This window comes from Acanthochromis polyacanthus, chromosome 6 (genome assembly GCF_021347895.1).
Source record: "Acanthochromis polyacanthus isolate Apoly-LR-REF ecotype Palm Island chromosome 6, KAUST_Apoly_ChrSc, whole genome shotgun sequence".
In the NCBI taxonomy this organism is placed as follows: domain Eukaryota; kingdom Metazoa; phylum Chordata; class Actinopteri; family Pomacentridae; genus Acanthochromis; species Acanthochromis polyacanthus.
Window position 1 is genome coordinate 35,055,044 of NC_067118.1, and position 21,646 is coordinate 35,076,689.

Consider the following 21,646-nt stretch of genomic DNA (forward strand, 5'->3'; position numbering starts at 1 on the left):
TGGTGCAAGTGGCTTCATCACTGTGAGAAGATGCTGAATCTCCTGAGACAGGCAGCAAGAATGCATGGCTGGGAAAATAACAGATGGAGGCAGAGAGGGCACAGCGCCACTGATAGCCCTCCATTCAGGTGATTAGCCTATCAGCCTCCATTCGTTAGGCCTTTGCAGGAAATCATGTGCGGTATTAGCATGACCAAAGCACAAAATATGTGAATAACATTCCTCCCACAGCGCCGGCGGCTACATGACCCCTCCTCTCGCCTTCACATTCTGATTCCTAAGTCATTCTAGGCTTCATACAAGCTGCAGCAGCCGACTCACCAGTTCATCCCTGCGATATGTCAAATCCAGCCCCCGGCTTCCTCTGAGGATCGACGGGCCGCTACCGCCGAGCGGACACGATGGACCAAAAGATACCGTTTTTTTTTTCTTACAGATGCTGTTCGCTCCTCCTCCTCCTCCTCCTAATCTGTCGTCCGAAGGGAAATCTCTCAGTAGCTGCTTAGAGACCGCTGCAGACGCTTTCGCACGCAAGAGCATCGCCGCATATCCGCCTGGTGTCAACACTGGCGAGTGCGCGCTGCCTCGTCGGGACGCGGCCGAGGCGCACCGCGGTGACGCACGGAGCGGCACATTTGAAAATGTGAGGAAACCATGATTATGCCGCTGATGAGTGAGCGATGCATGTCTAAATACATGAGCTCATAAAATGGAGGTTTTTGCATTGATCTGGATGCAAATTAGGTCCACGATAAAAGAGACATCCAGACTCTTTAATTTGGTGTGAAAATGTTTAAGATGCGCATATGGGAACTTTTCAGCACCATCCTCCTCTGTGGTTGTCCAGTGGTTTTGTGTGTTTATCTGTGCAAAGATGGCACCACACCAAAGACCAGCTCTGGGAAACAGTATGGAATTGTGGGTTCAGAATGGTTGAAGGATCTTACAGTAGCAATTGAAAAATGAGAGACAACCATGAGTCTGCCACTGATGATTGACGGATGCATGTTAATCCGGATACAAATACAGTTCAAAGGAACAAAATTTGGAGACTGTGCCTCATTTGAATCACAATGTCCATCATAATTTAGACAATGCATTTGCAATCTGACGCATTCAATATTATTTGAGTTGAGTTTTCCTCTTTAATTGGTGTGAAAATGTTTAAGGCTTGGTTTAAATGTACACAAAGAGGCATTTTGAATTTTCTGCATCACCCTCCTTTCCTTTTTGCTGTGGTTGTGTGTGCGTGTTTATTTATCTGTGCAGAAGATTGCACCACACAAAAGAAAAGCTCTGGGGAAAAGCATGGAATTGTTGGTTCAAACTGCTTAAAGGATCTTAGTGTGGCAATGTGGCAACCAGTCAAGAGCTTTGTTGTGGCTGCAGCAATTCTGGCACAGAAAAACACACACAAAACCAGAAAATACCACTTCAAACAACAAAAAAGAAGCAGATTTTACATTTTCCATCACATAAGAAGAGGCTATCCATCTGCTTAGCTGAGATGCCACCTGACTGGCGAAATATTCTCTTTACTTTACCTCCATTAATCAGTTGAAATGCTCATATTGTGATTAATAATATATCCAAGGTGGTGATAAAGTCATACCTTAAGACCAATATTATATTCTATCATATTTGACTCACTTTCTTATACATTTTTGACTGCATGTAATGAATGTTCAAGTGTGTTTATTCCAAATTTCTCTGCTTAAAAAAAATCTTTACAAAGTTTAGAATTCATCAGATTTTTCCCATTTTCGGTGTTTTTTTTTTCTTTATTTGTCACACAACATCCCACCCACAGGCATCAGTTGTTCTCTAGTTTAATGCAGCAGGCTAAAAAAAAAAAGTCTTTATTCACATGCAGCAGTAGGATGTCAGATTACAGGACAGAGACAGGACGTAATACTTGTGGCTAAACTAGGTGCATGTGGTCTACCAATGTAAACAGGTTAACCCCCCAGTAACCCTGAAGCAGATAAAGCATAACAGAAGAAAAAAAACTGTGCAAAACAATGCATCAACACTACTATTGTTCGTAGCAATATGTGAGCACACTGCCTTCATTTTCTCAAAGCAAAGCGGATGTGTGTTTTCTCTACCTGGGGCTCACCTCAACTACCTCAATGTCCCCTTAAGGAATACTGTACTAAGGTATCGCTCAGATAGCATAATATTTAGTAAAGGCACAGAAAAGACTCCTTACATAGGCAGGCTCGTGGTTCAGTTGAATAAAATCAATAAGAAAATATATTTAGCTCGGATACGGGCCATTTTAAAGGCACTTTTTTGCCCTTTTGATCAATTAAGGTTCTTTTTGGTGCATTTTTTTGTGTCTGGTGGTGGAAAATAGCCCCAAATTTGTGACTACTTGTTTCATATTACAGTATAGTATAATTATTCACAAAGTTAAGATCCACATGGCTTCAGATTGGGGAAACGGGGATAATGTGATGTATTAACCAAATCAACACACACAGAAAGTCAAATAGAGCACCTTATACACATATATGTATACATATAGAAATCTATAATGCACTGCTTTTCTATTTTTTACTCATAATCTCAGCAAAAATGTTAACAGAAGAAGAATCTCTATCACAAAAGGAACTATTGTCAAAAAATACGGAATGAAATGTTTTACAATTTTTCAGCACTCATTTGTCATCGATGTAGGCTTGGGGGTGAAAAAAAAAAACATTCTTCTCACACGTTCTCCTCTTTTTCATCTGTTCCAAATGGCAAAACTTTGAAAACCTCAAATTCAAAAATGCGGGAAAAAAAACAAAACTCAGATGCAGTGCCGCAAGCATTTTGCTTCCCACTCCCTTCAAGTTATGGGATTGTATTTTTCACTTTTGCTTTCTATTTCATCAGTTTATTGCCCATCTTCTCCATCGCTCCTACTCCTCTTTACAAAAATGATATTAATAATAAAATTAATCATCTCAAATATGAACTCCCTTCACTCCATCTCTCAAGTTTGCATCATTGTTTAAATTATCTGCTCCTCCCTCTTTCCTCCACCACCTTCCCCTCACTCTTTCCATCTCCCAGCATCTTCATTTTTCTTTTACTTTTTGTAGTTGCCAAACTGAATAGCGAGCCGGTCGCTGACGCAGCGGAACGTCGCCGGCTGCACCTCCCAGTAGTTGACAGGATTAGCAAACAGGCTGATGCCATTATAGAAAGTCCTCTTCATCCCAAATCCTCGGGGGCAGAAGTCATTCATGCCAACCTGGCTGATACTGTTGGAATGGAGGTAAATCACCTGAAAAAGCAGGAGTGACAAAGATCAGGAGAGGGTGGGGAGAGCATCATGGAAACCACTCATTACCAGATGAAACAAGAACTGATTGTGCACATCAGACTCACCTGTAGGTATTTCATATCTGGGAGGCCTCCGGGAACACGAGTGAGGCGGTTGTTGTTCAGATGCAGCTCTCTCAGCCTGGGCAGGTAGGACAGACTGCCATTCTCTATGTTACGGATGTGGTTAAAGCCGAGGCCCAACCTGGGATAAGTGGGAATAATGGTAAATAGGCAGAAAACGGGGCATGGTGCATTTAATTTGTGTGAGTCAGAGTAAATGCAGATTCCCTGATTACTAGCAGTGCAAGAAAGCTATATTAAGCTAAGTGAGAATTAGGGGTAGGAAAACCTGCCACACTCCTGTGACCATAAATTATGCCATTAGAGAGAAGTGCGTGGCAGGAGGTAGAAGAAAACCAGAGTGTGAAAAGGTCTTTTTCACAGAATGATATTTTCACATGTGACAACTGATAAAACACATGAATAAATAATGAAATTTAACCCTATACAGACCCTATACCCTATAAAGACATCTGCTTAGACACATTAGAGAATGAGGACCAGTATTTTGACTGTCAGAGAGCATAGATAAGAGTAAACTATCACCATTTTCCCGCTACTATTAAGTAGAATGTCAATGTAGTTTGTATTATTGCCCCTAAGGGGCACTGCCAACTTTATAAGTAATTCCTTACAGCCATGCAAACAAAGCACACAGGGTCCAAGAACTCAGAGATGGTTAGAAATAAGCCTTAAGCGTGAAGGAGACCTGTGGAGGTTTTTGTAGCGGCTCAGGTCCTCCAGTTCCACCGCCTGGATCTGATTGTGGTCCAGATGAAGCTCGCTGAGACTCTCTGGGAGATCTAAAAGGTAGACACAATACCCGGAAGTCTTCAACTAAAGGTTGCGATTTGATTTTGTCCGGCAGCTGCCCACTTCTGTTTCTATTTCTAGTTTAGTTTGGACAAGTGAAGCACTTCAAAATGGACGTGACCTTTTGTGAAACACACTTTCTTAGAGTTGAATACAAAAAATTGATATCATTTTTAAGTCTGTCAGTGAATTAATATATTAGATATGGAGCTATACAACTGCCAGATAATTAATACACCTCAACATAAAGACTGCAAACAGGAGTAAATAGTGAACTTAGCACTCTCCAAATGTGAAAAAAATCTGCCCTTTAGCACATCTATAGATCACTAATTAACACATTTCTTGCAGTTTGCTCAATGCATTCAAAAGTATAAGAATGGCAATTTGCAGTTTTAGATGAGCCCTAAATATCATCAATGTGCAATTTCCAGGAAACAAAAAAGGCATCATTGTACGTATTAAACAAACGAGATCCAACATGTTGATAAGTGAATGTGCGCTTTGTGAAAGCTAATGGGCTGCTGGCTTTATTTATAGCATTCTCATCTAAGTGAGTTACCATATTATCCAAAATTTGGACAACTGAACTGTTTCTTTAAATAGTCAGTATTATGCTTCTGTTGTAAATTTCCCATTATTTTAGCAACAAACATGAGTTGTTACCTTTTGGCACTCCAGTTAGTTTGGCCTCTGATATACGCAGATAATTCAGTTTCAGTCCCTTAAACGCTCCAGGCTCAAAACCGCTGTTCTGGATGGGGTTTGCTCCCATTTCTGCAAGATAAATTGGAGTATTTATGGCATGGAGTAAAAATCCAGTTTCTTTAATATTCAAAATCCAATGCCAGTGCTATATGGTGACAAATGCAGCGGCGAGCACCACAGAATACAGTCTACATTTGTTGAAGTCATCAGCAATTCTGACCTATGCAGTTCATGTTGCCCAGCCCTGAAAAGGCTCCAGCTGCCACCTTCTTGATGCGGTTCTCGTGGATCCTCAGCTCAACCAGAGACGCAGGCAAGTTTTTGGGGATAGTGGTCAGCAGATTCTTGGAGAAGTAGAGTTTCTGCATGTGCTTCAAAGGGATAAAAGTTCTGGGGTGGACTTTGGAAATATGGTTATTCCTCAGAGACAGACCCTGAAAAGAAATAGGAAACAGGAAAGCACAAATTCAACATCCATCTCATTTGATCTGTGTGAAAATATCAGCAGCACTCAGACAGTAATAAATAGTACAAGAAAGAAAGCCAAAATACTGCGTTAAAAGCACAAGAGCTTATGTCTGTGCCCTATGCTAAGACTGAATGTGTTGAGTGAATTAAAACAGATCCATCACGGCTCACCATCGAATTGCAAACTTCACTGGCTGAAAGATGGAGACAGATGAAGTCTGAGGTAAACAGACCTTAATAGAGATGTTATTGTATAATGTCATGTCAGAAGTTCCCTAAGCTGCCAGATTTAATATTGGTCTTGGTCAGCGCTCCTGAATGTGGGTCAAGAAAGAGTGAGCAAAGCGTTATTGCTAAGAGAGCCTGAACACTCCCATTTGGCTTCAGGCTCAAACTTTAATACAATTAAAGCTCTCAGAGCAAAGGGTAGCGAAGGGAGAAAAAGAATGAACCTCTGAATCCCAGAGGACACAGAGGTCAAGATGATATTTCACACTACTGAAACCAACACATGCTGAGATGAGTCATTTGCACGTCTTTAAGAAGTGCAGAGCTGAAAGGGACATTACAGTTCTAAGCGAGCAGAAAGTGTGTGTCTCTTACATATAAGTTAGAAAGGCCTTTGAAGTCATTCTCTTTAAGCTCGGTGATACGGTTGTTCTGCAGGTCCAGGAACTTGGTGTCTGGAGGAACGTTTTTGGGCACTTCAGTCAAACCTGAAGACAGGAACAATAAAAACAGAGAAGGGAATCACCCTCCATTAAATGCATCCGTGGGTGACTGTAAACCAACACCCTAAAAAGCAGTTTGTTTTCAATTGGCAAGTTCTTAGGATGTCATAGTCAGACATAGGCTGTGGAAAATAAATAGTCACTGTGTGTTTAAAACCTCCATCAGTCCTCAGAATTAAACCCATCACACTCCCACACAATCTCAAATGAGCACTTTGGTGCCGCTCGTCTATTATTTTAATGAAAGGTGGACATAGACACAACCATGGAGGTCACACTTAAATGTCAGTGCAGCACATAGCTAGCATTACTGGTTTGTCGCTGACATGGACGGACACACACACACACACACACACACACACACACACACAATCTCATAGACAGAAACAAATTTCCCTCACACCAGATGGCGACACCAGATGTTTTCCATCTGGTTTCCATTTGACAGAAATCACAAAGGATGTGACTTAAATACCATCAGCAAAGTCACACATCAAATAAAAATGAGACGGGCACAACCCTGACACGTACAGAGAAATACAAGCTGTGTGTGTTAATGTGTGAGTGGTGAAGAAGTGTTGAAATGGCAGCAAGTGTCTTCATTTTGGCTTCTTTGTGAGAGAACCAAAAGCCGTTACAGTTAGGATTCTGCGTGTAAACTGTTTATCAAGCAATAAATTCGCACCGGCTGTGAAATGACTGCAACACGTGGACATTAGAGCGACGTTAGGAAATACACCTGTGCTATTTAATTCGGGGATGTCGGGGGGGGGGATGACTCAGCGCAAACCAGTGATCATTAACAAGACCACATCACAGAGCCACGTGGACGAGAGTATCAGATGTGGTCAGTGATGCAGACGAGCCACGGCAAGCGAAACCCGACCGGGGCCAGCCTCATCTGGACCAAGACCATGATGCAACCAGGCTCGCTGCTGAGAGGCTGCCAGCTGTCCCACTGGGATCCAGTCTGCCACCAACCACATCTGACCCGCAGGACCTTACCCACAGCTGTCCATCCAGAGTTAAGTTTAGATATATGGCTTTGGTTGTGCCGTGCCACACCCTCCATGACACCACACAGCATAAAAAAAACCTCAGCAGCTCCCTCTGACATTCTGTTCAAACCACGTCCACACAGCGCAGAGAGTTCTGATGCAAGGAATTAAGTGAAATGCTGCCTATAGGGAGCATTAAAGTGGCAGGGGAAGATCAAGTTTCCATCTGAGGTATAATGTTTAAATCATAAACCAGAGTTGGTCCGTGTAATTTATTTTTTGAAATGTAATAGCGTTATTACAGCTGCTGTGAGACTCTGAGGGTGCAGGATGTAACCGAGATGATTCATGTGGTGGGAAATATTTACCTTCCAGTCGACACCTGCAGCTTGCAGCATGTCTCCTGCCAGGAAACCTTAAAATCTGCATGCTTGCATCAAATCTGGCAGGCATGACTACCTGGAAAAAAAAGGACTTTCACCAAGACCCTGATGAAGTGAGTCCTTTAAGCCTCTAAACCACAGCTCCTCACCCATATCTACCACACATCTCAAAGCCTTTGCCACAAACTGACAAAACTAGCACCCTCAAAAACCCCAGTGCCCCTCAGCACAAATACTCAACATCACTCCGGGATGCACACTGAGAGGAGACAGACGCCACCACCAAAATACATCTGTTCTAAATAAGCACTTGACATCTCGGAAATTATACGCTTCCACATTTACCCAGTGCAGAAAGACCAGGGACAGTAAATACATGGAGCTTGTAAAATGATGATTCGACAAAACCATCATGTCTAAACACAGACGTCTTATTAGATTATACAGCCAGTATAAAATGAAGAATCTTTACGTCCCTAAATAAGATTGAATTCAGTCTCCTTCCAGCCCTGTAAGAATAGACAAAGAAGGGACATTGTGCACTTATAATTTCTACTGTCAGGAAATTGTAGCGGATGCTTTTACAAAAGCGTGACTAAATCTAGAACGGCACCCGGAGAGTACATCCTCTGCCAAGCCTTATTTTTACAAAAAGGTCCGGATCCACACCAAAATTTAAAGAGTACTTCCTGTGCTCATGCTCCACCTCTGCACCAAGTTTCAAGAAATTCAGCTGGGGAGCTTTTTTGTATTTGTGCTATCAGACAGACAAACAGTATTCAGCTTTCATCTTGTTGGAGGAATTCAGTCTCAGGCAGACTGTAAGAGTTTCATGACATTTTTTGAAATGGAATCTGTTCAGCTGATCTGTCAGGAAAGCGCTGACAATCTCTGCATCAACCGCTGATTCTTGTTCTTTGTCACTTCAGAACAAATTCCGCTTTTCTAGTGGAAATCATAACAGTGAACAATCCTCACATCTTAATACAGAAACTCTTTATCTCATGCTAACAACTCCTCAGACAACCACAAAACAGCTCCTTAAAGACAAATTCTCCCCGTCAAAATCCCCCTTTCTGTTTTGTGTTTTTTTCTCTGCACTGTCTAACTCCTTCTCCCCCGCCTTGATCCCTCTTCATCTTGCTTATTTTGGTTTCTCCCTTCTTTTTTTCTCAATATCAGCTTTTTTTCCCCCCCTTTTCTGCTCACTCCATCACTCTCTTCCCCTCCCACCCACTATCCACACACAGAGTCTGGAACACAAAATCCCTCAAAGAGATGCCTTTCCTTGTCAAAATATACTAACATTATCCCAGGGGAGACATGCCCTCAGTTAGATAATACACCAAAGGGGGCCTTGATTCTCTGAGGCTATGAAAGTCATGCGAGGCTCGGGTCACGCACAGTCACTCGACTCATTTGTTTTGCCGTCTGAACCTCCTGACACACTCACAAACTGAGAAATGACGACAAACCATCGCAGACATACATACTGCTGTTCTACTTCCTTCTCGCACACTCTCACTAACCGAGGTCAGAGCACTGGACGACCCTGAGCCGGCAGAGGCATCCGAAGGGACACATGGGTATGTCAGGGGGGAGGATCTCCTCGATGGCCGAGCCTTCTTCCTCATCCCTCATCATCGTCATCATGCCGCCGCTGTCCATACTGTCCATACTGTCCATGGCGAAGTCCCAGAAGCCTTTCTGCTCGAAGGGCAAGGCGGCGGAGGGGCAGAGCAGCCGTGTCACGCATAGCAACAGCAGGAGGGAGCAATGCTGCAACATCTTTAACTTAAACGGCTGAGAAAATATAAAGAGAAAGAAGAGCAGAGTCAGTTTTATGTCTCAGACAACAGCCCTGTAATGTATTCCACATTCATAAAATGTATATGTTCAGTTGAAAAAGCAAAATTACAGAGGCAAGGCCGAAGTCTGTCAAAGCAAAGTAACTGCATGTTTGATCCACTAACCAATACTGTGTCCTGCATTATTACTTAAAGTTCAGGGCCTGTACAACTGCATTATCTTACTATGAATTGTTCTGGCATGATGCATACCTAAATATGAAGAGTTTATTTGCAAAAACAGACAACTCCATTTTTTATAAATTTTCAGAATTTTTTTTCTATCGTTTACTTGAGATAATATCAATCAAACTGAAGTTGAGTGGATTTGACGTAGTAGAAAATACATGACAAAATAGAGAAAAAATAAATTATTATTATTATCTCAAGTAAACGATCAAAAAAAATTTCTGAAAATTTATAAAAATGGAGTTATCTGTTTTTGCAAATAAACTCTTCATATGGAAAATGACTAAAAACTGAGACACACAAAGAAAACTAGGGCATTTATGTTTAGTATTATTCCAACAGAGATGGTTGGACTAGTTATATATCAGTGTATGAATGACAACATTAATTCTAAATGTGCAGAGGGAAGGTGGTGGTGGATTCATCAACAGACACTCAACAGCAAAAGTTTTGACTCTGCGCCTGTGCATTGGCAATGGTAGCCTCCTGGTTGTGGTCAGTTATAAATTGACAGTTAAATATTATAAAATGGTCTGGTTATCCCTAATTACAAAGCCCTACTGTTTATACCACACCTAACAGGCAGGCTGGAGCTGGAGACTGGTGAGGAGAAATGCACTCATTCCCCCTGTTACGCTTGCCAGGAACTGACTCTGGGAAGCAAAGTCACATAAACCACACCAAAATGTCACTGTCTGCTTCCTGCACACCACTATTCCCAGGAGACCGAGTCTCCTCTCACTGGCCAATCAGATAGCATGGAGGACATCACCTAAATGGTGGAAAACTTTATTCCTGCAAATGAGCTTTGCAACAAAGCCACCATTCATGTGCAGGGGAAACCGGGTGTGCGAGTACAAATGAGTGCGTACAGGCACACGTGTTTGTGTGCGTATGAATGCCGTGAAACCCAGACTCCATGATGTCATAGTCGTGCACACACACACACACACGCATGGCTAATTGAGGTCACCAGACATTTAAGCATGTCTGTGTTTGTTTTCTTGCTTTTTCCTGCCTGCACTGACCTAGCCAGCACTTCAGCACGGCAACCCCTCCCACTCAACCTAAAAACTAATTCCTAGAAAAGCGAATTATGACCAGGCCAATTAATCCCTACAGCAGGAGAGTGTGACCCTTGAGGCTAATCCTATGAAGTAAAGCCCAGACCTACACTGGACGCTGGGGCGAACTAAAGCCCTATGATCTCTAACCTTGTCATGATAATTCCTCCTCTGATCCCCAGCTCAGTCATACAGACGGCTGCAAAGTGTTGGTGCCAAAGGGTAGCATGCAAACAGACCTTCAGGGAAGTTTAATGATCTTGTTGCAAGATAATTAGATTTTCACAGGAAGCAAAATTAGAGCATAATTTGACTTCCCGCACTATCAGGACCAAGGGGCAAGAAAGAGTTTAGTATAGGGAGGAATGACCCACCCTAAGGGAGTGAAAGTTAGGGGAGACTCTGTAAAAACAACGACAGATCAGAACATAATCGATAATGGTGAATGAGCAGACAAAAGTACACAAATGCAAGACCTAAAAACAGGATAAAACAAGGAGAAACTTGATTTTTACTTGAAGAAAGCTTTTGCGTCAAATTAGGCTGGCAAAAAAAAAAATCAGGCAACTGTACTTGATAATCCCAAGACCTTGTCAACTCGTACACAGGTATTTTTAAAATTGTCCTTTTTTGTTCTTTCATCCACATGCAGTTTTAGGTCACTGAAAAGAGACCGCTGGGAAAACTCATTCTAGGATTAAGATTTCCGAAACTGTATTTGCAATGTTGACGTATAGATCCCTGAATGTATTTAAAGAAAGACGTCGCCCATGGGTTTCATAAAGAGCAGTTTAAAGCTTAGTCGGGTGGCTCCAACCCTTGCCATCTTGGCATCGCATGACTCCTTCTAACCCCTGGCTAATCTAAAAATTAGCAAAAAGGTGGAGTATGACTATACTATGCAGACGTCTCTGGGCCATGGACTTTCATATGACGGCTCTCACCTGTACTCAATGCTGCCAGGCCCTTAACTGTGCATAGCTTTCGGATTTAAAAGCGTTTAAGTGGGTGTAAAATAAAAATTCATCCCTCCTTACAATTGTCATGAATGGAAAATTAGCTATACCCAGGCTTTGAATGTAAATTTCTTCTGTAAAGTTGGGCATTTTACAATGGGAGCCTAGAAGGATTGACTCACTTTTAGAGCCAGCCTCAAATGGCTATTTGAGGAACTGCAGTTTTTGACATCTTTGTGTTGGTGTCATTTTTCAGTCCCAAAGGTATTGACTTGGTGTGGATGGGGACTTTTTGATTGACTTTTTGATGCAATGTTGTTATGGTGAATGTGGACAAAAAATTCTGGTGCCAACTGTTTTTACACCTTTACACAAAAATGTACAGTTACTCTTCCACCATACTGAGAAACAGAGGCAACAGAATCAGGCCATGCATATGGTCCTCGATGTGGCATTTTTGGTTGCTTGTTTTTTTTCAGGCTTCAGATTTGTAAAAGTGAGAACTTTTTGAGAACAAAAGGGGAAAAACACATCAAGCACATCAGAAATACCCAAGTATATGTAGACACCATCTAAGACAATGTGCAAAAACCACACTAGCAGGAATCCAAAAAAATCCAGAGAAAAAACCATAAGGCACAAAGACAAACTTACAATTAAGCACACAGACCAAATACACAAAGGAGGGAAGGGAAAATGGGAACAGGCGAAACCATTCAGGGTGGTAAGACAGGAAACACACAAGGGCAGGTGTCTGAAAGGAGAGGAAAGGTGGGTATTTCAAAATATAACAGGAAGCAAGGAAAAAGTGACAAAAAAACAAGGAAAACGTGACCTAAAGAAGCAAAGGAGGACATTATAGTGATCAACTTACTTCCACCAGATGCCTCAATTTGACATTTGCGTTTCTTTATGAGTTGCTAACGTGTTTGCATTCTTTTCTACTAAACACAAGAACATTCAAACAGTTGCTTGATCTCTGCCAGGCTATTCCATCGAATGTCCCAGGATAATTCTGGTAGCATTCAGTCTTCAGAAAACCCTGAATGGCCTAAAAAATATAAAGCTCGTGAAGGAGTTTGAAGGGCTTTTTAATGTCAGGGAAATGCTTCTCATTCCACACTTGGTAAAAAATGTTCTGTAAACTGAGACTGATCCTTTAAATTGCAAAAGTAGAGCCTTAACAAAAACATTTCACAAAGTCCAAGAATGTGGTCAGAGCAGTACATCACAGTGTATGGGTGACGAATAAACAACACATGCTTATCAATCAAACACTTACTGACCACATTCATAACCTCATATAAACACAGTGTAGCTCTGAAACCTTATGGAGGACATCCAGCACATGAGAAAAGGATCAGTTTTCAGCCTCTGACCATTGCTCTTTAAAGACGATCATGCAATTCTCTGCAACTGTAAAGGATTTATTTAGGGGGGCATTAAAATCAGTGAAACAAAGAGCCTGTGCACGATGTGGACCTTGCCTGGAAGCATGAATAACTGGCCCCTGCAGTCTGCTCCCTGCAATAAAAATAGCTGCCAAATTATACCATTTTGCAGAAAAGAAAAAAAAACACCACTGGCCTTGGCCTGGCCAGAAGAATGCAGCCAAAAGGACACAGCTCGGGCATATATAGTCAGCATCACACAATGACACGAAACACACAAGGATGCACAAAATAGCTGGAAAATATATGCCGCCGGATTTATTTATACGATTTCTGCAGCTTGTCCTTTGCAACATTATGGGAGGTATAGCAAATACACACTGCAAATCTAAAAATGTGAGATTCTAATTCATGGAGCTGCTTTTCACTGGTCCGACCAGTGATCTGTCTGTTGTTTGTAGAGATACGATAGCAGATAGAGATTTGCAGACAGAGGTGTTGGACATGACAAAGGAGAAAAAGAAAGAGAGACAGGAACAAGAAGAGTCTGTCATCATCGTATGACGCGCAAGGCTACTATAAACACAACATGACGATAAGAGTGAACTACATCCCACAATCAGGCAGCTTTTCTGGCAGTAACACCCACTTTTATCCGGCCCGGGTGTTTGTACATATGAATTCCTCTCCCTCCAGTTAAGCTGTGAGCCGTCAAACATCCGGAGTGAGATGAAAACAAACTAAAGGCTTCAATCTTAATTGTTGTTCCCTCGGCTCTCCTCCCATCCACAGGCCAAGAGCGGTTTAATGGATGGATGGATGGACGGATGGGCAGCTATTCCTGTCTTACTTAGAGAGAATGGAAAAAGAAAAAAGAGCAGAGAGCAGAATGACAATTATGAGGCAGACAGACTGAAGCAAAGAGTGGGAGTTGTGTGTCAGCAGGGCCTTTAGGATGTGAGAGATGAAGCTTCTGAAGATCCAGGGAAGTTTTTTTTATACGACGCTCTGATCAAGAGAGCAGCAAAAAACGAGGACTGTTTAAGGTGTAGCATCTCTTCTTAGTACGAGGTCAAAAGGGAACAGACACAGCAGTGAAAATCTATGATTTTTGGTCTTTGCCAGGGATTAAATCTACAGTGCAGAACATTTGCCTCCCCTTTGTGTAGTTAGAATAAATACACAAACACTACTGATGCACGATTCTGACAAATGTCTGAATGTCCATCATCCTCTGAATGCTTAGTCAATGGGGAGCATCTTGAACTTCCCAAGTTTTTTTTCCTACTCTGCTAATCATGTTAACTAACATTCATTTAGAAGTAAAGGTTCCACATTCAAACTTTCAGCTATAGTCCTCTTAGTTCAAACTGAAAGAAGTCTCAAAAGTTTTGCACAAATTTGAAAGTCCCCTGTGATCCAGCCTTAGCATTCCTGAATTGGAGCAAATCCCATTTAGAAGTTTACATGCCCACACACCCTTAAGCCTACAGGGTAGCTGCTGTTTCCTCGGAATCGTCTTAGCAAATAATGAGGCGGAGGCTCCAATCTCCTCCACAGAAATGATTTTTTTTACCTCAGTAAAAGAACAAGAGGAACAAAGAGTAGGAAATTCCCTGTCTCAGAGGTATGTCAGTTCATGCCCAGTGTGTCAGTCTCTCACGGATTCGTCTGTCTGAATCAAATTTAAGCTGTCCTAACAGGCAACAGAAGACACACACTTCTCTGAACGTATGAATTCCACAGGGTTACTGTTGGATATAAAGAGTAAAGATAGAAGCAACAGAAAGAAATGATTGAAAACTCAGGGGTACAAGTACGGATGGATAGATGTAGACTGTCAATAAAACACAATAGTGCTGCTGAAGGCACTATCTTAAATAATCTGCCTACAAGTGTATCTGCTGTTTGAGTTTCCCACACTAGGCATGTGAGATTGGCTTTGCATTGCCTATATGGCCTATCCATCATGTCTACATGTGTACTTGTCAGCCCTCACATCCACCGCAATTACTTTGATGTGGCCGCAGTTCCCACAAGGCACCCTTTGCCCATGTCAAGCTAAACAAACTTAAACTATATGCTCCCTGCATTGCCAAGAATATTAACCTCCTCCAGTTTGTTCTCCCATGACTGCAGTTGAGAGAAACTCTCACTTTTACCTTTTTTCTGTTTGTATAAAAGAGAAAGATTTGGTTGGTATGTATGTAAAATCATCAAATTTTACAAGCATACATCCGCACAATCAATTTTTTTGGCAACCCTGACATCTGGAGGTGCCAAAACCCACTAAACCTCACAATATTGATTGAGGTATAAAAATCTGGTGCTTCCGGAGCTGCTCCAGAGCGTTCCGGTTCGGCTTTATAGGCACTGTTTGTAGTCGTGTGAGCGGAGTTAAGGTGGGGCAGAGAGCTTACCAAGAGCCAGCTGGCACCGCAAACGCTGGTGTACTGGCAGCCGCCACGTCAACACTCAGCACCGATCAAAGTCACACAGCGGCTTAAAATCATCACAGCGCTGACTGTGCACAAAGTATCTGACAGTGTTGGAGAGAATACTTCTAATTTTGCACTCAACGGGACACTTTTGTTCCATTGTTGTATTATTCCCCAAAACATCATGTTACTTTAAACTGCATCCAAGCGGCAACAAACTCTGACACATATACAGAAATGTAAGACTCACACAAATGTTTGCATGTGGGGAGTCATGCAAACACATTCTCCCATTTTTATACACAAACACACACAGCATGCAAACCCTCTATGTAATTTGGTCTGAAAATTGAAAATGAAGTCCACCTCCTCAATGAGCTGGTTATTTGGCTGACCTCTTTCACTTCATTTTGCCAAATCTTCTTCACTCAACACATTCAAACACACACACACACACACACACATCTCAAATTCACGTTCTCTTCAGACATACAGGCTGTTAGTGCTAGGCGGGTCCGCTAAGAGCTTTCGGGTGGAGTTAACTGCCCCAGTGGCTGTAATTTGGTGACTGCTATCCCTAAAAAAAGGAACTGTTTGGCAGCTTTTCTGTTGCCGCCAAGCTTGGATGTGGTCGCGAGCTGCTCAGTGCTGCAGAGATGAGGCCTAACCAGAGCTGAACGGAGAGCAGGGCAACACGGAGCGACACAAAAGGGCCAAATCCTTCAGCAGCAGAGAGACAGCTGACCTGAGGATCCATACATGTGGGCAGATCATTCAAAGCATGCAGACTATTCCAAAGTTTGGTCCACTTCTCGGTGGGATGTGAATAGAGACTGTAAACAATGGCTGCTTTATGAAAAACCAAAATGGAGCAATCGGCATATTTTACTGTCAAAACATGGGGGGGAAAAAAACAAAACCAGCGGCCAAATTTAACTTCAGATTGTAACAACAAGGGGAAATGAAACCGCTGTGGTATCAGATTGCAGCTGATCAAAAAGAATAGTGGGAATGTGGAGCTGTATGTGGACTCACAGACTGAATTCAGTCAAGAAATTACAATAAAACCCTGTAGTGAAGCATGCAGGTGGAAAATCAGATGGGAAGAGAGAATCTCAGTACAGACGGATGAGCAGGTGTGAGCAGACTGGAAGGTCAGGAAACAGATTCAGACCATCACTGTTGACTGTCGGACCAACTTCCAGTTAGACTGACACTGTTTGCTGTGTTTTTGAACAGTAAAAAGCCTCAGTTAAACATAAATGGCTCATGCATGGTAGACAAATCTGACCACCAATAAGGGGAAAATGACCTGCAGTGACAAAATACCACACAGCAAAGCAGAATCTTCCATCCGAATAAAGTCCCAGCAGTTTCAGTCAGAACATTGTGTATACTGAGCTGAATTGGAGGGTACTGCAGGCCTGTGCACCAGAGTGAGTTGCCTTGATTGGCACGTTGCACTGTAATTATTCTCCCTAAATGATGCTGCAGGGGTTGGATCTAAAAGACCCGATATTGATGTGTCGCATTTAGAGCCTGATGAGAAGAATAAATGGGGATAAAATGAGTGGAAAAAAGTTTGCTTAATTCGAATCTAAACCTCTGACGACTGCTTGAATCCCCTTTGGAGATTTGTTACGCCATCTAGTGGTGGTCTGGAGTGAGAGCACAATGGAAAGAGTACAGCATCAGATGCGCAAAAAGATGTAACAGGTTCAACCGGAGAGCCACGAATATCTTTAGTATAATAACCGAAAGGTGATGGATAAACTTCTTTTTTTTCTTTTCTTTTTTCAGGAATATTAGAAGTTATTTGATGCCAGTCACAAGAAAACAACGTTACATCTTTGAATGAAAATGTAAAATTTGAGTGAGGCGCAAAAAACTAAAACGAGTTAGCGAGTTATAAACTTTAGGATTTCTCATTTACACCTAATATTTGCACATGGAAAGCTTTTTGTAAAGTAATATTGGCTTTAAAGAGGAAATAAACTGCTTCTAAACTAATTAGAAGACTAAAAACTCAAATGATAAAATAACCCAACTCCCCTACCTTTTGGATAGAAATAAGATATTAATTCCAAATCCCCAGCAAAGCAGGTTGAAGAATCTTCTCTCCCTCTTGTGCGTCAGTTTATCCTGGAGTTTTCTTTTCTTTTGTTTTTGTTTTTTTAAGTCTATATTCTCATCACATTTAGGGATTATTGCGCCGTTTCCTTCTGATCCTCCGACATCCAGCCGCAGCTCCTGTGCGCCACAGCGAACCGTGTCAGGCCACCGTGTGCGCGTCTCTCCAAGTCGAGGAAATGACTGCGCGCAAAGGGGGGGTCGAGCCCATAAAGTCAAGCCAGCCTCCTTTCTCCCCTTTTTGGATGGAGGAAAGAGGAGGAGAAGGAAAGAGGAGGGGAGCAGAGTAGCTACTGCAGCTCTGATATCGCAAGTAATAATTTCTGTAGTCACAACGTTCAAATATGATCGAAAAACGTTGGGATATTATGCTATGGCACCAAAAACCTCATTTTAATCCTGAGGGACCGGACCTTGCAATCACCTCAGACTGAGGTTATGTACTTTTAGGTTAAGTCTATCATCACTTATTCCCATTGTATATAGCATTTCCTCATTAAAAAAAGGAAGAGGAGACTGTGCACACTCTTTGAACCTTGTCTGAGATCTACAGTTTCCATGTTTAGCTGCTCCTGAAGCCAATCTAGATTAAAGACTCTGTAATTTTAGCACCGGCAATTAAAACACAAGCTAAAAGATGGTATTGTCTCAAACACCTCAGACAGACTTCCCTGCAGTGCAGCTACAAAATGCAGCAGCACCACCGGGAAAGCAAAGAAAGCCCACATTGTGGCTCACATAATGCAATTTTTTACAAAAAAGTGTTCTTAATTCTGTTCTCTTTGAGAGTTTCACTTCAGTTCTAGGAAGCTTTGAGTAGCAAAATATATTTGATTTAACCATCATCAAGAGTTGTGCATGTCTGTTTTTTTTAGGATGATAAACACATACATTTTAATTATATACACCCTAATTGTGTTGGTGTGTATAAAGAATCTGTCACAAGGAACTCAGCTTTAATATCCCCCTGGAATTCTTTTTTGCTCCCTTCTGTTTGCAGACATTTTGAGGTGTTTGCCATGTAAGAATGAGCATTATTTTTAATCACTAGTGGTTAGCAGCTTGTGGCATCAAACCCTATCGAAACGCACAACATGCAGTAACACATTTCTCTCTGATTAGTACTCGGAAAGAATGGTGATTCTGAGCTCCACCAAAATCAGGGAGAAAGCTTATTTCTAGGGCTGTGGTTACAAAACGTATGATTTTGTGTCTTCTCACAGTTTTCTATTAAATTTTTTGTTTTTGCAGGATGAAGTGTTCTTTCTCTCCCTTTTCCTCCCCGTTTTGCCAACACCCAGAGCAAAGCAGCGAGTCTGGCAAGCTGCACAGTTTGGGAACTTTTCTGGCCTTGTAAAAAGATTCCCACATTGCATTTATATACACATAATCCATTATCATCATTTCTGTCATTACAAGACGAGACTGTCGCTCCTGCCTGTATTTCTATTTCGTTAAATGCTTCCCTTTCTCTCTTTTTGCTCACAGTGGTGGAAAAGGCATGCAGGCCAGATCAATGCCCTGCAGGGGCTGTTGGCAGGGGACAGAGTTTTGATAAAAGCCTTTGCAGATTACATTCCTTCTATGTCTGCATCCGCTCTCTTTCGTTTTTTGCAGCCTCCTACTTTCTCTCCGTTTTCTCGCACTTTATTTCTCCGTGTGTCTGTATCTCCCTCGCTGTGGTTCACTTGATTATGGTGTTGGTCTGTAGCTTGAGGGCTTGGCATCCAAATTAAACTCTTTTTGCCCTACGAGTGCTCAACTACCGTGTCTCCTGGGATTAGCACACCCAGTCGCTGAATCTTGCATAGGTGTTGCCATGCAGTAACGTCCATGCGCCCTCGTGTGCAGCAGAGAAATGACAATAATTTGTGTTTCATAGTTCTGCGCAAAAGAAGTTTATTTCATACTAATTGATGCCACCGGCTATCGTAGATGAACACATCAGTGCAGGTGGCCGAGCGGCTGCTTCTGCAATACACACTACGGTAAGCACATTCTTGATGACCCCAAATAGTTGACCTTTAACACTGTAACCCGATGTCATGTTCTAGCAAACTAGCTGTCCCCACTCCTCCACCCTGCAACCATCCTCTTTCACAGCTCTGATCATCATTTTAGTCTTTAAGATCAATCCTTTGCTGCTTTTCTTTGCATGTGCTGCTGCTTTTTATCCCTCCCCCCGTCCTACTACCCCATCCTCCCTCTCCTACTCCCCCCTCAAATAACAAACACAGGAAGCTGCTGTCTCTGGGTAGGACAGACAGTACATGGGAGAAGAAAAGCTTGACACTGCTCCACGGTCAACCGCTTATAACCGGGGCTCCGGCCTGAGCTCGACGGGATGCAAAACATCTGCTTGGTGTGATGGGACGCCAGTTTAACAATTTAGCCATGTCAGTATACTCAATATGATAGATGGCACTGAAGTGGCAAGCCTGTCAAATTTTAAAACATCCCACGTGACAGGCCGCGGAGGGGAGGTTTAAGGATTTAGCATCAAAGCATCCGTCTGTGCAAAAACTACAAAGATGGGAAAAAGCGAACCGATGCGGCTCGGTCATTTTTGTGCAAGGCTTCGGCTCAGCCCGTACATGCAGGAACTGCAGTATAAGTGGGAATGTGTAGTTTCTTAGACAGTAATGTGCTGTTTACAAAATGACTGTACAATTATGGAGAATGGAGACTGCACCACATGCACAAGACTGAGAGCAGAACATGTGATTACACGCCCAGGCAGAGAGAGTGAGAAGAATGAATATGTGTGTGTCTGCTCATTTAACATACTTAGATCATACATGTTCACTTTCATTCTCTATGTTATTAACTGTCTCTCTATCTGCCTCATTCTTTATGTGTTTGTGACTTAAACGTCTGCAGGGGACCTCCTGTTCTTCATTTGGACCCACAGAAACACTGCTCCTTGTTGAAACCTTATATCCCGAGCCAGATAGTTAACCCAGCAAGTACACCGTCTGTAAATTACAACTTTATACACTTAGCGCGACTCCGCATTTTATCATTTTAATTATATTCATTCCTCAGTGATATATTGTGAAATGTGCTTTGTCTTTGTACTAGTGGGTTGACAAATTAAAGACACCACTCCGGTATCATTTTATCATACAGGATTTGATGCTAAGCAGCTAACTGGACCGTAAATCAAGATGTCTGGCTGTCATGTTCAGCTGACATGGCTCAGCGCAGACACTGATTTAACACAAGATGAGGGGAATAGAATAAAAGAGATTTTTAATGAAGTTGTTTCTTAGGAAAAAAATAAGAGGTCAGTAACTCAGAGTGCAGCTGTGTTTTTTCTTGTCATGACTGATTTTAGGGTAACAAACACACCGCTGTGGTCACACATCAGCTCAAAGTATGTCTGAACTGTCCAAAACCGTAGATGTTTTAGTACAGAATAATGGGGCTTTGTTTGTTCATGCTATCCTGTGCAAGAGGCAGACAGAGAGGAAGGGGTGAGTTGGGGGACGAACAGCTGTACGGATGGACAGCGAGATCCAGTGGCGTTGATGAATGCATAAAGAAAGAGGCAGATCGGACAATCAGATCTGGGAATTTACTTTGTTAAAAAGGTTAGCAGGCTTTCATTCTGAATAGGATCCAGCCCTCTGCCTTACACTCTTCATCGTCTCTGTTTCAAATCTCCCCTCCTCTGTGCCTTGCAGCCACGTCTTACTGGATTCAACTATACATGAACTGCTACTCCTCTCATTTTTCGCTGATCAGCTTAGAGACTTTCGAAGAACAATCACCGTATTGTGTCTTAAAAGTCAGCTTCATGTTTGTCCCTTAGCTCCGCTCTCCCCCTAACACGTTCCTCACCTTTTTCTCATCTCCCCCACTGGTAGCCCAAATAATGTGTTGGCCTCTTGCTCTCATGCATACATGCTTGTACCCCAATTACTGTACACAATCCTACAGAGACTGACGTCACCTCTACATGTTTGGAGGCCTTGAATGAGGCCCCCTTCACAGTCAAAGTGACCTTATGCATTTTTACTTTGTGGCTAGTGGTGGATGTTTATGTTGGAGCTCATCTGGTGATAGAGAACCAGCATGATGTTTATATTTTTCTTCCTTAATGGCCCCCTTAGGTTCACACTGTGTCACCAGGCGTTTTAACTTTCCTTA

General features: G+C 42.3%; 1 protein-coding gene across 1 annotated transcript; it reads right to left on the reverse strand.

Moving 5' to 3' along the window:
- Nucleotides 1-1,813: 1,813 nt before the first annotated feature.
- Nucleotides 1,814-17,689, reverse strand: bgnb (biglycan b). Its single transcript, XM_022191812.2, has 8 exons — nucleotides 17,421-17,689; nucleotides 9,009-9,282; nucleotides 5,971-6,083; nucleotides 5,120-5,333; nucleotides 4,858-4,968; nucleotides 4,088-4,181; nucleotides 3,382-3,520; nucleotides 1,814-3,277 (listed from the first exon to the last, which is right to left on the reverse strand). Exons 2-8 carry the CDS (start codon nucleotides 9,265-9,267, stop codon nucleotides 3,080-3,082), a joined length of 1,128 nt encoding a protein of 375 aa, XP_022047504.1. The 5' UTR covers nucleotides 9,268-9,282; nucleotides 17,421-17,689; the 3' UTR covers nucleotides 1,814-3,079.
- Nucleotides 17,690-21,646: the final 3,957 nt, after the last annotated feature.